This window comes from Trachurus trachurus, assembly GCF_905171665.1.
Source record: "Trachurus trachurus genome assembly, chromosome: 9".
Classification (NCBI taxonomy): Eukaryota; Metazoa; Chordata; class Actinopteri; order Carangiformes; family Carangidae; genus Trachurus; species Trachurus trachurus.
The window spans coordinates 33,266,799-33,281,311 of NC_139895.1; the positions used below are offsets into that span (position 1 = coordinate 33,266,799).

A 14,513-nucleotide genomic window follows, 5' to 3' on the forward strand; every position below is an offset into this window, starting at 1 on the left:
TTGTGTATTTACTTTTGTTTTTTCAGTCCATATCTACTGTATGTGTTGTCAAATATTTTTTTAAAGGTCCAGTGTGTAATAATTGACAAGGTTTATGGGGAAAATCTGAATACTACCCATATGTGTACTGTACTGTATATTGCTATATAAAATCGGTTTGGTTTTCGTAGCCTTATAACTATTATTTTATATATACATAGCAAGGGTCTTGCTTTAGAGAGCATTGCCACCTTGTGCGTGTTACCATGTTGGTACGGCAGCCCCAACGGAAAATCCAGCCAGCCAGGGAGCACGTTTTGTAACGAGTGTGTTAACTGATAAGATTCAAATGCTCTATTGAGTGTCTGTGACTAGCTACAGCTGAGCAGCCACATCCACACTGTGCTCTGGCTCAGCTGATCTTTGCTCAGATGGCAGTGAGATGTTCATCTTCCAGTTTTCATACAAAGTGCAGCCAAACGACAGGCTTAAGAGAGAGGAACAGCAGAGCTACTCTGACAGCTCCTCTGTGGAGCTGCAGCTGGAGAGCACAGCGCCGTTCTTTTTTTTTTCCTTCGCATCAGTGCCGTTGTTACAGGTGATGCACATCTATGTTTGTGTACGTTTGTCTCCTCTGATCTGCATAACTGGTACACTGTAACTTGTTGCTGCGAAATTTGACTGAAGGCACAAGTGGAAGTCTGCAACAGACACTGCATGTAACAGGATAAACAAGCGTCTATGTAAACAAGTGGTCCGCCAGCACGAGGCAAAATAATACAGGCGTGACAATATGTTGTCATGGTGATGTCATATTGTTTACCTGACCCACGTTTTACCGTCTTTCTCTCGTGGAGTAAAATGACATCCGGTTGGTTTGCCGACGGCCGTCTGCCTGACTGCACCTGAATGCAACATCAGTGCCTCCGTCCTTCCTCACACTACACAGTGGTGACAGTTTTAACAGGCGCTACCTGGAAAACTTTCTCCCCGAGCCGACAGCTCCGCTGAGTTTCCGTGGTTACCTACGGTCACGCTGCCACTGAACGTAAAAAATGGCGATGCAACATGGCCGCCTCGGTTCGGTGCGTCGCTCACTTATGTATTTGTAACGACTTGTAACAACTCATTCTAAGGTACGAGAAAGCTTTCATTTGTATGCGGGTGTGATTCCACTTCAGTGAAATACGTATGAAAGCAATATTTAATTTTTGCTAATAAAATGCCAAATAAGTTACATACTGGGCCTTTAACAGTTGGTTTGCGAATGTCTGCGAATGGAGGCCACCGTCACTTTGTCGACAGGAGGGGTGTCCAATCTGGAAATCTAGAATCTGAATGCCAGATGTCACGGTTTTCCCCCCGATTTTACACACTGGACCTTTAAGGTGAACTGTTAAGTTGTTGGACCATCAGTAGCATTGTGGACTATTGTTGTTGTTTTTTTTATTTTTTTTTTCTAGTTTTTATTCTGTGCTTGTGTCCGTACATCCCTCATATACTGTACAATACGTACACAAAATACATCCGTATAGCTGATGTGGAGCATATTCCTGCTTTTACACTATTCCACTGATTAAAGGTGCATTGTGTAGGAATTACTCCCATCTAGCATTGCGGTTGTATATCGCAAGCAACTCAATCGTATTTTTCATGCTGCATTCACATGAAATTGGGCAGACGGCAGACGGACGACAGCTGCTCCACGTAACAGTATAAACAAGCTTCTATGTAAACAAGTGGTCCGTCAGCACGAGGCAACACAATACACGTGACAATATGTTGTCATGGCGATGTCGTACTCTTTACCTTACCCACGTTTTACCGGCTTTCTCTTGACTTCTGTGACTAAAATGACATCTGGTTTGTTACCGACGGCCGTCTGCCAGACTGCAGGTGAATGCAGCATCAGTGTAACGCTCCATTCCTCCTCACTGCGTTACCGCGGTGACTTTTCACAGACGCCACCTCGACCTGAGCCGACAGCTCCGGTGTCTCCGCTGAGTTTCCGTGGTTTCCTACCGTCACGCTGCCACTGAACGTAAAAACATGGCGACACCACATGGCAGCCAGCACCGAGCTTACCCGCTCCATGGAGATATGAATGATATGAACGGCTCATTCAGAGCTGAAAGGAACACTTCACTTTGTTGATGTGATAACTGATTAATGAAAAACATACTTTTGAACGAAATAATCGATTTTAGTGAATTGATAACAGGAGAAGTTACACAATGTCCCTTTAACAGTTGGCGGCAGTACTGTAACATGCCAGGAAACACAGCAGCGCACCAAAGACAGACACAAAAAAGACATGGACTTAAACAATGCAGGGTCAACAGTATTTTCAATAAATGTTGTACAAGAACAGACATGTATTCAACATGTTGATCAGACCTCAAGGAGGCAGCCAGTGCATTCTGGGAAGAATGGATCTGTACCTGTCTGTTCTTCTTTTACCATGTAAACTGCTCTCCATCTAATGACACAGTTACAGTATGTCTGTTGTCAAAATTTCCCATTTATGTGCAGATTTGCAGCTAGGGCTTTAACACTGACTGGTGCCAGTAGAGCAGTCTCCACTAACATGTGACACAACATGTTTGTTTAATAGAAACACACTGGTTCAAAATGCATATTTCAAAGACTGGCCGTGGTGTTACACATGGTGTTACAAAATATTCCCTCTCCGTTCTGCTTCCAAACACGTCTTTATCTGTCATCTTCCACTCCCTTCAACCTTTTATTTGTCATTCAGGCCTTTTATATGCTCCCTGCACTTCACTGTGAATGCCTTTTCCATTCACACACATGGTAAATAGTGTCAGGCAGTGCTGATGAATAGCGATGAGTCAAAATAGAAAAAGGAAAAAAAAGGGAAGAAACCCTCCACTTACTTCTTGAAGGATGTTGCATAATCACAAGTTTAGTCAACGTTGCTGGCTGTGAGATCTGGAAAAATAAAAAAACAGAGATTGTTTTATCTCTTCTAGTTCAAAGTGGCTGATTCAGACAGACAGTGTGTTTGCAGCAGAATTCAAATCCCATGTTGAGTCATTCATCTATTTCCCGTAGCCGTTCCTTCCTATCCAGGCCCGTCAGGTGAAACTAGACTTGGAAGGATTTGGTTGTTTGTTTTTTTCAGATTCTATCTGGTCTGATTGTTCAGTCCTGAAAGTTTGTTGGCCACTGGTCCAACAAATAATGGCTCCTCTTCTGAAGATTGATTCTCTTTTGTACTCTCTCTCTCTCTCTCTCTCTCTGGATAACAACAGACACTTTCGAAACAAAAAATATAGATCTCTCCATTGTTTTAAAGTCTCAAGTCTAAAGGGTCCACGTAAAGAGGCTTTAGCCCAACAACATTACCCACAAATATATCCTAAAACATAGACAACAGCTGTGTAGGACATCACACTGGAGCTGTGTGTCTTTCCTCTGCACCCATGGTGATTCTGGCCCACAATGCCACAGTCACATCCTCAACAATCACCTCATTGGAACCTGCCTGTAGAAAACACCACATAAAAGTGTTAAGTTTAGAATAAAAGACATTTTACCTCAATTATATGAGTCAATACTCGAAATAACAAGGAATTGATGGAAAAAAAAAGTTATTAAAATATAGCCTTTATTTAGACTCGTGAAATATATTCAGGTAGCAACCTCATTTACAATAGCCGAGACAAAGAAGTACATTCAAAATACACAATCAACATATCAGGTATATGGAGGAAAGTAAAGTATACAGTACAGTATATTATTGATATACTTAGATAAAGCCCCCCCCCCCCCCAACTATATGTATATTGTATAAAATTGTGTTGAGTAGGGGGGCCGTGCCACTGCCATATCAATAGACCTTAACTGATACCAATGCCAATATCAGCAATATGTCTGTCAATTGCATGATAATCAATGGTTGTTTTGATTTGCATTTTAAACATAAATGTGGAAATTAAAAAAAAAAAAAAATTATCTAATCAAACAAAAATTTTGAGACCCCCCGCGCAGTACATCTGTGGACCCCCTGTTGAAGCCTCTGCCATCTGCATTGACACAGCTAAAATGGTCAAAAAAAGAAGAGAAAGAAAGCAAACTGGACACAAATGTTGAGATAGAGCAGAGGGTTCATGTGGAAATGTCTCTTAAAGGGATAGTTCAACATTTTGGCAAATTGGCCCATTGCCATAATTCCTATAGTCTTAGGAGTGGGTTTGTTACCTTTAATTGTCGGTGCAAGCTATTTTTAGAACGATGGAGCAGAGCCGTGAGCTGCTCAGAGCTACACTACGGAGGCTCATGGGATTTCTTGGTTTTTTCCCTCATCAAACTCATGAAATACACAATCCAACAACTCCAAAACGCTCTGGCAGACAAGTTGTGACCTGCACATTCACCACGCTATGAGATAATAACGGAACATTGTGAGAGAGTTGTTTTCGAGGAAAATTCATGCAAAACAGCTGATGTATGTTCCTGTCACGTGCAGTTTTTTGGCAAGCAGTTTCTGCATTTGCCTCGAAAACAAATGACGGGACTGTGTTGTACCACAGCAGAGTGATGTACTTACCTGATCTCACCTCATGTGTTGCTTATGCTGTTTAAATATTTCAACTACACCCTCCACATCGTTTACTCCTGATACACCATCATTGTTTGCCTGTGCTAAGATAATTATAATGTCATTAACATTAATTGTGTTTCTATTTACAGGCGTATTGTGATATTTTATTCAGACTCTAGGGCTGACTTTATTCTCTGATATCCCTCGGCTCATTCAACTAAAATGAAGCTCACGTATATACTCCCATAACCCCGGCGTGTACAACAAGCTGCAAGCTCTTTATTTATTTTTGCCTGTGTGTTGTCAGGCTGCTGTTGACACATGTGTGTATGTGTGTGTGTATTTTCCAGGGGTCAGCCTGCTGGTGCCTCACGGAGCTGTGGCTGAAAATATGTCCTGGGAGATGTACATGGTGATCAATCAGGGAGAGGCAAGGTGAGGCCAGAGTTTACCCAAATATCATCTCCCAACATCTGTCTGTCTGTCTGTCAGTCTCCCTCCGTCTCAACACCCACGTCCTCTGTGTCCTCATCCTCTGTCCTCACCGTCCTGCTCCTCTCTAATTACCCAGCGTCCTCCTTTGCTTCCATGGCAGCGATACTTGGTCGTCTCAGAAGTTCCTCTAAAGCAGATTAGGAGGTTACAAGTTTAATACGCTCTATCATTGGAGGTTTAATTACCACAGCATTAGATTTAAGCACACTGATGTCAAAGGCATGTTTTTTTGTTGTCTGTGTTGAGCCTCTGTTTTTCTTATCATCCCCACTTCACTCTGTCTTTCCTCTAAATATGAAATAAAAAAGGATTTTCAGGCTTTAGAGATAAAATAGAGGATTTAGTAGCAGTGTCTTTACAACCTGTAATTTAAATGTATTCTCTTTCATTCATTTTCTTTAACTCTGTTCATGGAGCCCTTTAGTTCCAGTATGATTAGCTGCTTATTGCAAATGACAGTTTTCACCTATGATGTAAAAGTGCACAGCCTTGATTGATTGACAGGTTTAAATGAAAACTACAAATCCTGTAATTAGCTTCAAATCCTTCTGTTTTTCTCTGCTGTTATTAATATTTGGTTTATTGGTTTTAACACATAAAAAAAGACAGGGTGTAAGGTCTGTAGCTAAGCATCATTGAGAAATCTCGAGCCCCTCCCACCACCACCTGCCTGCTTACAGGCAGCTGCTCACAGACTGTTTGTGACTGTGCTAATGCTAACTCTCTCTCTGTTCTGACAAATGCTCAGGTTGTTTTCAGACTGTCATTGTTTCAGTGCAGTTCCAAGGTGGCACATTACAGATTGTTTTGTCAATTCTCACATTTTCGGGGCCAGAAGGCAAGATAAACACCCAAATATATGTTAAATAGCATTCAAAAAGTGATATTTCCATAATATGTCCCCGTTTAAATCTGTTGGATCTGCTTTTACCCAATCGTTAACATTTGGTATTGACGTATGATGATGTGTCGGAACGCAATGAAGCAAACAACGACCTTTCCCCATTGCAATGAGCAGAGCAAAACAAAGTGCGTGCTAAATGTCCGTCAAATGTCCGTGGGCGGAGCCAGGCTACTGACTGATTGTCTTGCTGATAAAATGTCTTGAATTGCACTATATAAAAAATCAGATGGCTATCATGGCCGTCAGAGCAGGTCATAGGGACAGGCCGGGCATCGATGAGCTAGAGCTGCAGGAGCGTTGGATTCTCAGACACACTGATACTTCCAAAAACAACCATCTCGGAGCTGTCTCCTCTCATATGATCCTCCTGTGACTGCACAGACAGAGTATTATTACATAGATGAGCTCCCTGTCAGTAAGTCAAATAAGTAATTTAAACACTTCACTTTAAATTCACTAAATTAAATGTCACTTTTGATGGGCATTTGTAATTATCAATTATGTTAAGTCATTAAAGGATGAGGATGATTTATTATCTTAGGACTTGTTAAATTGATGATTGACAAAATCAATCAAGTCAGGAAGCTGTTACATGTAGGCAGCTAAATTACATTTGAATTATTATTGTTGTTATCATCACTAGTAGTTCAGCCTGGGCGACATGCGATGCATCAAACTGGGGTTGTTACCTTCGGTCTCTAACAATGTTGCTCTCGCCACTGTGTGATAATTGTGACTGATAAGAGCCAATCAGAGGCGAGTGTTGTGTTAATTCTGCAGCAGTGATGCTTTTTAAAACTTACATCAGTGAGGATGGAACCTGAGGCTCAGTGTGTGCTCTCTTGTTTCATCTGTAGCTTTCTAGGGGGAGTTGATTAACGTAGCATTGGGGGAAGTATTAACCAAATTAATGAGGAAGATTAAGTTGGTTAGAGGCTTTAAATGTTGGACACTTTATCAGTTAATTGCCCAGCACTAGTATAATCATTAACGGTAGTACAGCAATAAAAATATTGGTAAAAACGTAAAATATCGCCATGAAGAGTCTCTGGCGCTTCAGCTCCTCCTCAGGTGGAGGTCGGTGATCACAGAGAGAACCAGCAACGTATAATTAAATGGATGAATCCAAGTCAGAGTCTGGAGCACACAAATCGTCTTCATCAGAGTCAAACAATATTGGTGTGGTTCGAACCATTTAAATACCCTCCTCATTGTAGAGTTTAAACTGTGATTGGTTGTTGAGAGTGGCATGTAAGCACCCAGTGAACCAATACTGTGACAGTATGTCCGGCCCTTAATCACAAATTAATTGCACATACTTATCTATTATCAACATGGAAAAGTGGATAGGCTTGATTTCTGCAAATGTATTTTATTGAAAACAACAATGTGTAGTTTTATATTTCACACTAACGTTCTCACTTTGAGCAGTCATTCACATTTGAAACAAAATCTATCAATAGTGTGTGTTTGTGTGTTCATCTCTCTCGCTCTCTGTTTAGATAAATAAACACAAATAAGCTACAAACACACATACAGTGGCCTCTCGTATTCGCCAATCGCGGCGTTTTATCTTGAAAATTGACGGGATTCTCTCGTGTTTCTTTGTTTGACATCCTGCCAGGATTGACTCGATCGCTCGCGGCTCACGCACAAAACAGACCAGACGCCGAAACGATCGCTGCTGGGCGCGAGCCGGCCGCGGAGGTGCGCGCCGCGGCACGTCTGGTGTGAACGACACATTAACATGGGCGCTGAAATGAAACTGGCTCCGCTTCTCTGCGCTTCGCACCTATGTGTGTCGCCAGCGTTAATCTTGCGATAAAAAAATTAACGCCGTTAAAATTGATTTGCGTTAACGCGTTAATAACACAATATTTTTGACAGGACTAATACAAAGCCAATGAATGTAGGCTAGATAAATCGACATTTAATAACAAAATCACACATTGCAAAAAACACACATACTGTACAAAAATCAGGAGAGGCCGAGTTCCTCATTCAGTCCAAGAGGTTCAACCGTGTTGAGGGTATGTATCCAAAATGCCTCCCTCCTGAGGAGCTTATTGATAATGTCCCCACCCCTCAGGAAGGGAGTGACTTGGACTGAATGAGGAACTCAGCCTCTCGTGTTTTTTGTAGTGTGTGTTTTTTTCAATGTGACATCCCACTCTCAACAACCAATCACGGTTTAACCTCTACAATGAGGAGGGTATTTAAATGGTTCGAACCGCACCAAAATTGTTTGACTCTGATGAAACGTTAGTCCTCTGCACCTATTAAAACACAATTAAGTGATTTGTGTGCTCCAGACTCTGACTTGGATTCATCCATTTAATACAACATGGTTAGTTTCTGTGTGGTCATCATCAGGGTTTCTCCTTCAAATAAACAAACACAGAGATAAATGCACTGGGCTGTAATGTGGGTAGACGTACAGAGGGTAGGAGAGTGTGACCCTCCCCGTGGCCATCCCCACATCTCTGTGTTTACCGGCTGGCTGCGTGACAGATGGGCCCAGCCAGCGCTGCAGCCCATCTCCCTCTCTCCATAGGAGTCCTCTAGGTGTCACGATATGGGTGTTCATTTCCAGAAGCTCCTCACAGGTGGTAGTCTGGGCTTTGATGTCCCAGCTGCTGCAGAAAAAACTCAAGTTCACGCCGTGCAAACCCAGGGGGGTGGTGGTGTGGATGGGGGGGGGGGGGGGGGGGGGGGGGGGGGCCGGCTCTGCAATAGAGTCCCTCATTTAGCCGACTGACTCTTAGGGAAGCAAAAGTCAAACCTCCAATCCTCCAATCTCTTTTTTTTCATCCTCACCACTCTGCTGAGAGTCAATATGTAGTTATGTACTCCACTCGGTGTCAACAACAGCGGTGCTCTGGGAGAGAGTCACGACCCGGGAAGCTTGTTTAAACGATGATGAATGCGGTGATGAATGGAGCGCGGTGCACTGATGGACATGCACAGCGGAATGGAAGGCGCAGACGTCTCCCGAGGCCTTTCATCTCGGCGCTACGCACATTATGTATTCTGATCACAGCTAGGTAATGACCCTCGGATGGACTGAACCTCTCTCTCTCCAGGGGGTGGGTTTTTTTGTTTTTTTTTGCACATTCTTCCTCACAGATAGCCACGAGGGTTTCCAGTTTCCTCTGAAGTGTCACTGTGTATTTTTTGCAGTTCTCAGCTGCAGCAGAGTCACACAAAAGCAAAGACACCCCGCAAAACACACACATTTTTTATTTCAACATTTTAGTCATTTTACGGAACAGCTTTATATAATAAATGAGTGACAGGCCATATAATGTTATAAGTTACAATTCAAATAAATAATTAATTAATTAAATATCAAACTAAAATATTAGTTATAATAATAATAATACATTTTTAAAAAGAGATAAATAAAAGTGGAAAATAATGGGGAAAATTGGAATGAAATACTAAGAGTATAAATAAATAAATTGGTTAAAGGGATAGTTCAACATTTTGGCAAATTGGCCTATTGCCATAATCCCTATAGTTTTAGGAGTAGATTTGTTACCTTTAATTGTCGGTGCAAGCTGTTTTTAGAACGGCGAAGCAGAGCCGCAAGCTGCTCAGAGCTATGCTACAGAGGAATGTCTTAGTTTCCTTAGTTTTCTTAGTTTCCCTCATTAAACTCATAAAATACACAATACAACAACTCCAAAATGCTCTTGTGGACAAGTTGTGACAACTCTGTCTCGTAACGTTCAGTTATTATCTCATAGCGTGGTGAATGTGCAGGTCACAACTTGTCCACCAGAGCGTTTTGGAGTTGTTGTATTGTGTATTTTATGAGATAATGAGGGAAACCAAGAAATTCCTGCAGCCTCCATAGCGTAGCTCTGAGCAGCTGGCGGCTCTGCTCCGACAATTAAAGATAATGAACTTGCTCCTATAGGGATTATGGCAATGGGCCAATTTGTCAAAATATTGAAATATCCCTTTAATTATATAATAGGTAAAATTCAAAAATAAAAATAGTTAGTAAAACACACATTTCTCCATACATAAACATACACACACATGCATATACATACCTTTATGCACATACACACATAGTGTAAGATAAGGAGGTAAATATGATTAATGCATAAAGATAAATTATAAAAACCGAATAAGTAAAAGTAAAACAAAGGTAAGGTAAATGAAAAACTAAAATAATTCTGATATTAGTCACAATAAGAGTGAGGGTTACCTCGCCTTGTCAGGGCACTGGTAATAATAAGATGCAATCAGCAACAGAAAGAGTGACACCTATTGTGTTATTTCTTTTATTTGAGGTCGCTTTCTTTTTCAAAGCAAGTCATTTTCCTTTTAAAGGAACTATGATACATGCTGCTGACACAAAGGAGGCAGAGCAGCTCTTCTTTGTTTTTCAACAATAAGCTGCAGTAGGTAAAGTTCAGTGAATCACAAGTAGCAGATTCTCACTGTGCAGTATTGTTGAAATGTATACTGCATGTGGATTCCATGACATCTTTATAAAGGTGTGGAGCTGCCTTCATCTCCTGTTATATATTCCTCCCTGTGAGCAGAAAGTGTCTGCTATTTCCCACTGGTACATAACACCTTTGAAACACAGTAATATATTGCAGGCTCCTCCCTGACGCTATTTAGTTCCGGCCACAGCCGAGCTTTTCAAGTGTTTTTTTTTTTTTCTATTATTATTCTTCCAAACAGTTGCTGTTTACTGTAGACACCCACATTTGTGCCTGTGGTCTGTTGTGCTTGTCATCTCACCAGCTGTCAATCACTGTCTACATCCTCGCAGGCCAGAGGACATACAGACAATTTTATCCCTTATTGCCCACTGCAGTGTCCAGCCGCAATCCCTGTCCAACCTACTTCTCCACACACTGACAGACTTCCATTAAAGCTTCTTTTTTTATTATTTCTTTCTTTTTTTTTAAAGATGTGTTATTGAAGCTTTTCAAAGGCTCATCTAAATCTTTTGAAGGCACAGTTTTGCTTAGGTCAGACGTATTCCCTCTGCTGCTGAGGTTTTATGACTGCTTTGTATTGTAAGATAAATCCCTCAACCTATTGTGGCAGGAAGAGCTTTTTCCTGGTAGGAAAAGAGCTTTTAATGATGGAGCTGGTTTCCATATGTGTGCTCCAGGATGGAAGCCCCGGTTGAACATCATTTCTTGTTGTTGAGACAGTCCTGGCTGCGTTTGACTTCATACATGTGAAGAAGAAAACCCACAGCGCTATATGCAGGATCGGTTTTATAGAGTGTTGGGGCTAAAATGATAATCTAATATACATGGTTGTCAGCAGAAGTGCACCGGTGCATTAGGTGTGACATGGCTTCCTGCTTGGATGCCTGGCCCGTCCAGTCAGGCAGTCCACGCTGGCTACACCGGCTGATCTGTTTTTTTCTGGATGGCGAGGCCGTGGCAGCTCCCCCACCCCCCCACCCCCCACCCCGCTCTAAGCCGCAGGTCTCATGGTCCATAGATCTCACAGCACACACAGATCCCTGGATGGATGCAACGCTCAGTCCAGGTTTCAGTCCGCAGCGCACAGCTCCATGTCCTTGCCAAGGTGACATCACGCTCAAGTGCCGTCAAACTACAAACTGACATCTATCTTGTTCTGAAGTGTCTGACTGCCCCAGAGGCCGGAGAATTAATTCCTCTATCTACAGTACAGTCTGATGAAACAATGACATCCTCTCCTGCCTGGTATATACTGAGCCTTACAAGGTGCATTGTTTCAGGCTGAACTGTGACATGTTTCTGGCTAAATAACTGTTATGTATCAAACTACAACTATAGTCACTGTGGTAACTATGGATTGGATTGGATTTGGTAACTACTGTAGTATAGAACAAATCGCCTTGTTGTCTATTCATACTTCCAGGTAGAAAACAGTGACGGACGAGAGTTATATCTCATTTTTCACATCACTATATCACCGTTTAGACTAATCTGATGATTGGACACTCATTGCTATTTCTGTGTGCATGTTTTTGTAATTGATCATGGTTGTCGTAAATTGGCAGGGCTAACCGTTAGCCTACCTGTTTAACTTTAATAGCTTAGAGACTCAAAAAACGGTCCATGAATTTTTTTTTCTTTTTTTTGTTTTCTTTTTTTCCAGCGGATATCTTAGGTAGGCTACAACATGATTGAGCTAATTGGAGTAGTTTCATGTTGGGTCTGACAACGGGAGGGTTTTAACATGTCCTGATGTCTTAGCTACCACCATCAGCTGTCCCTGTCAGCTGAGCCACTGATGCTTTCTAGACATCGTGATTCCCCAAAACTGAATAAATACCATGATACAAGCAACACAAAACTGTTTTGCTCGTGCGAACAGAAATAGTAATGTTTCTTAAATCATTTCAGATTTGTCTAAACAGTGATAGTTGCATGAAAAATATAGGCTATAGCTAAACTCTCATTCGTTACTATTGTTGTCATTCAAATTAGGTGCTGGTTTTCTACCCGGAAGTAGTTGTAAACAAAAAGGTGAGAAAATAGGCTATGATTTCCCATAAATGGCACTAGCACAATGAAAGTAGTTTGTATTAAAGCAGAAGTAAGCGATCCGGTGGTTTTGGCTAACTTCTTGTCAGCCGATGGAGTTAGCAGTCCCCGCCCTCGTCCCTACGTCACCACATTCACGCGCAGCCCTTGGCTGCACACACAGAGAGGACCGCCCCTTTATGCCGTTCTCTCTCCTCATTGGATAAAGGTTGTAGGATACAAGGAAAGTTTTCTCCTCGGCTTACAGCAGAGCAGAGTGACTGACAGACCCGTGTTTCGGACCAAACACTCGATTGCCGTCGGAAGATAGCTATTTAAGACTTAGCCTATATTAACACAAATATTCCACTTACTTCTAACCAGCTACATGATGCAAATACTGCTCATAATTTAGTGTATTCCATTAGGTAGGCTTTAAATGTTAAAATTCCTTTTTTTTGCCAGTACCTTAACAGTTATTTATTCATTAGTGTGTTTACACTGACCCCAGCCATTGTAGTATCACTGTTCACAGATGTGTTGAAGAGTTACAAAGAGAAAAACAAACAAATATCAACACCCTTCACTAGTCTTTCATATTTTACTGCAGCTTAATGTCAAGTTCATGTTGATTGCTTGTCAAGAACAAGAGTTGTGACACGCTGGGCTAACACATCTTACGCATGCTCATCAAACTCAGAAAACAGCTTTATGTAACTCACTTTGTGTGAGTTAAAAACACACACTATTCACGATGTCACTCTGTTTGAATGTAAAAAAAAAAGAAAAAAAAGTGTAACATTTTCCCTGCTGAAACTTTGACACTTTTATCCTCCCACTCCTTCAAAATAAAAGCACCATCCTCAATAATATATGTGCCGGTATAAAACAGTAAACATTGCCACACTAAAGGTCACTTCCACTGTTAAAAACAGAAACAGAGCAATACATTTAGTGAATATGACATTGCTATTCTATAGTTTTAGGTTTGGCCTGTTACCCACTAACCATTATCACTGGAGCATTCATGGTGTAATACGTAGATGCATACACCTGTATTTTGGATTATACCATATGTCATGTGCACAGTCATCCCTTCAGCATCTTATTTTACCAGAGGGAATAGTATAATGTGGCATGTTAGAGGTCTGTGCTGTGAATGTAAAATATATGTGTTTTCTCCCGGAAAGATTTTAGTACTTCTTAAGTACTAGTGAGGATCGTGTCCTGATGACAACATTGGAGAAAAAAACAGGCAGTGACCAAAAACATATAGATTCACCTCAGACATGCAAATTAAAAGTCACAACCAAAACATGGACATTTAAACCCAAATTGAAACATGCTTTTTGTATGTTCATTCAAATTATTTTTTTATAGGAAAGCTTTCACCAAGGGACCAAGAATATTCAAGTTATAGCTCTATCTCTCATTAAAGAAAGTGTAGACACACAGACCAGCTGCCCAACATCAAGTAACACTGAAGCCTTTTAAAGCATCACAACTCAATAATATCTTCAGAATAAAAGCAGTGATAATATGTTTAAAGGTTTTATGGCTTTATTTTTAAAGCAAATGTCAGCCAGGCCTATACAAACTTGAAAATCTACTATTTGTCTTTGAAGTGATAAGGAGTAAACAAGACATTGATTTTCAGCATGGTCATCATCTTTTCCATTTTCTGCTGAAATAGACCCACGATTCAGCTAACATCCATACACACACATCTCTGTCCTTTATTGACTTTACCCAAACAAGTAGAACAGACACTGGAGGCTGAGCAATTGACTTCTGGGTGTTCAGGTTCCTTTGATGAACTCTGTACCAATAACAATGAGCCTGATAACTTGCAATGACAAGCTGAGTGGGTACACGCTGCAATGCGTTTACACTGATGATTCTGTTACAAGTCACAATGGAAAAAAGCCTTATACCACAAGTCTCTGTAATCATAGTTGTATAATCCATGAGGTAGCAGTAGCAATAACACATTGAATATGACTCAGGAAAAACTGTCTACTGAACATGAGCTACAGAGATGAACAATGATGAGATCAGTCAGGCCTATTGC

At 41.2% G+C, this 14,513-nt stretch overlaps 1 protein-coding gene across 1 annotated transcript in view; it reads left to right on the forward strand.

Annotated features, from left to right (window-relative positions):
• unc5db (unc-5 netrin receptor Db) overlaps positions 1–14,513 on the forward strand; it is a gene marked incomplete at its 3' end in the record, with an annotated part of 317,959 nt that overhangs the window by 255,170 nt on the left and 48,276 nt on the right. Inside the window, exon 11 of the mRNA XM_083979098.1 lies at positions 4,897–4,981. Coding sequence (XP_083835224.1) covers positions 4,897–4,981 — 85 coding nt within the window. The remainder of the gene's footprint in view (positions 1–4,896; positions 4,982–14,513) is intronic.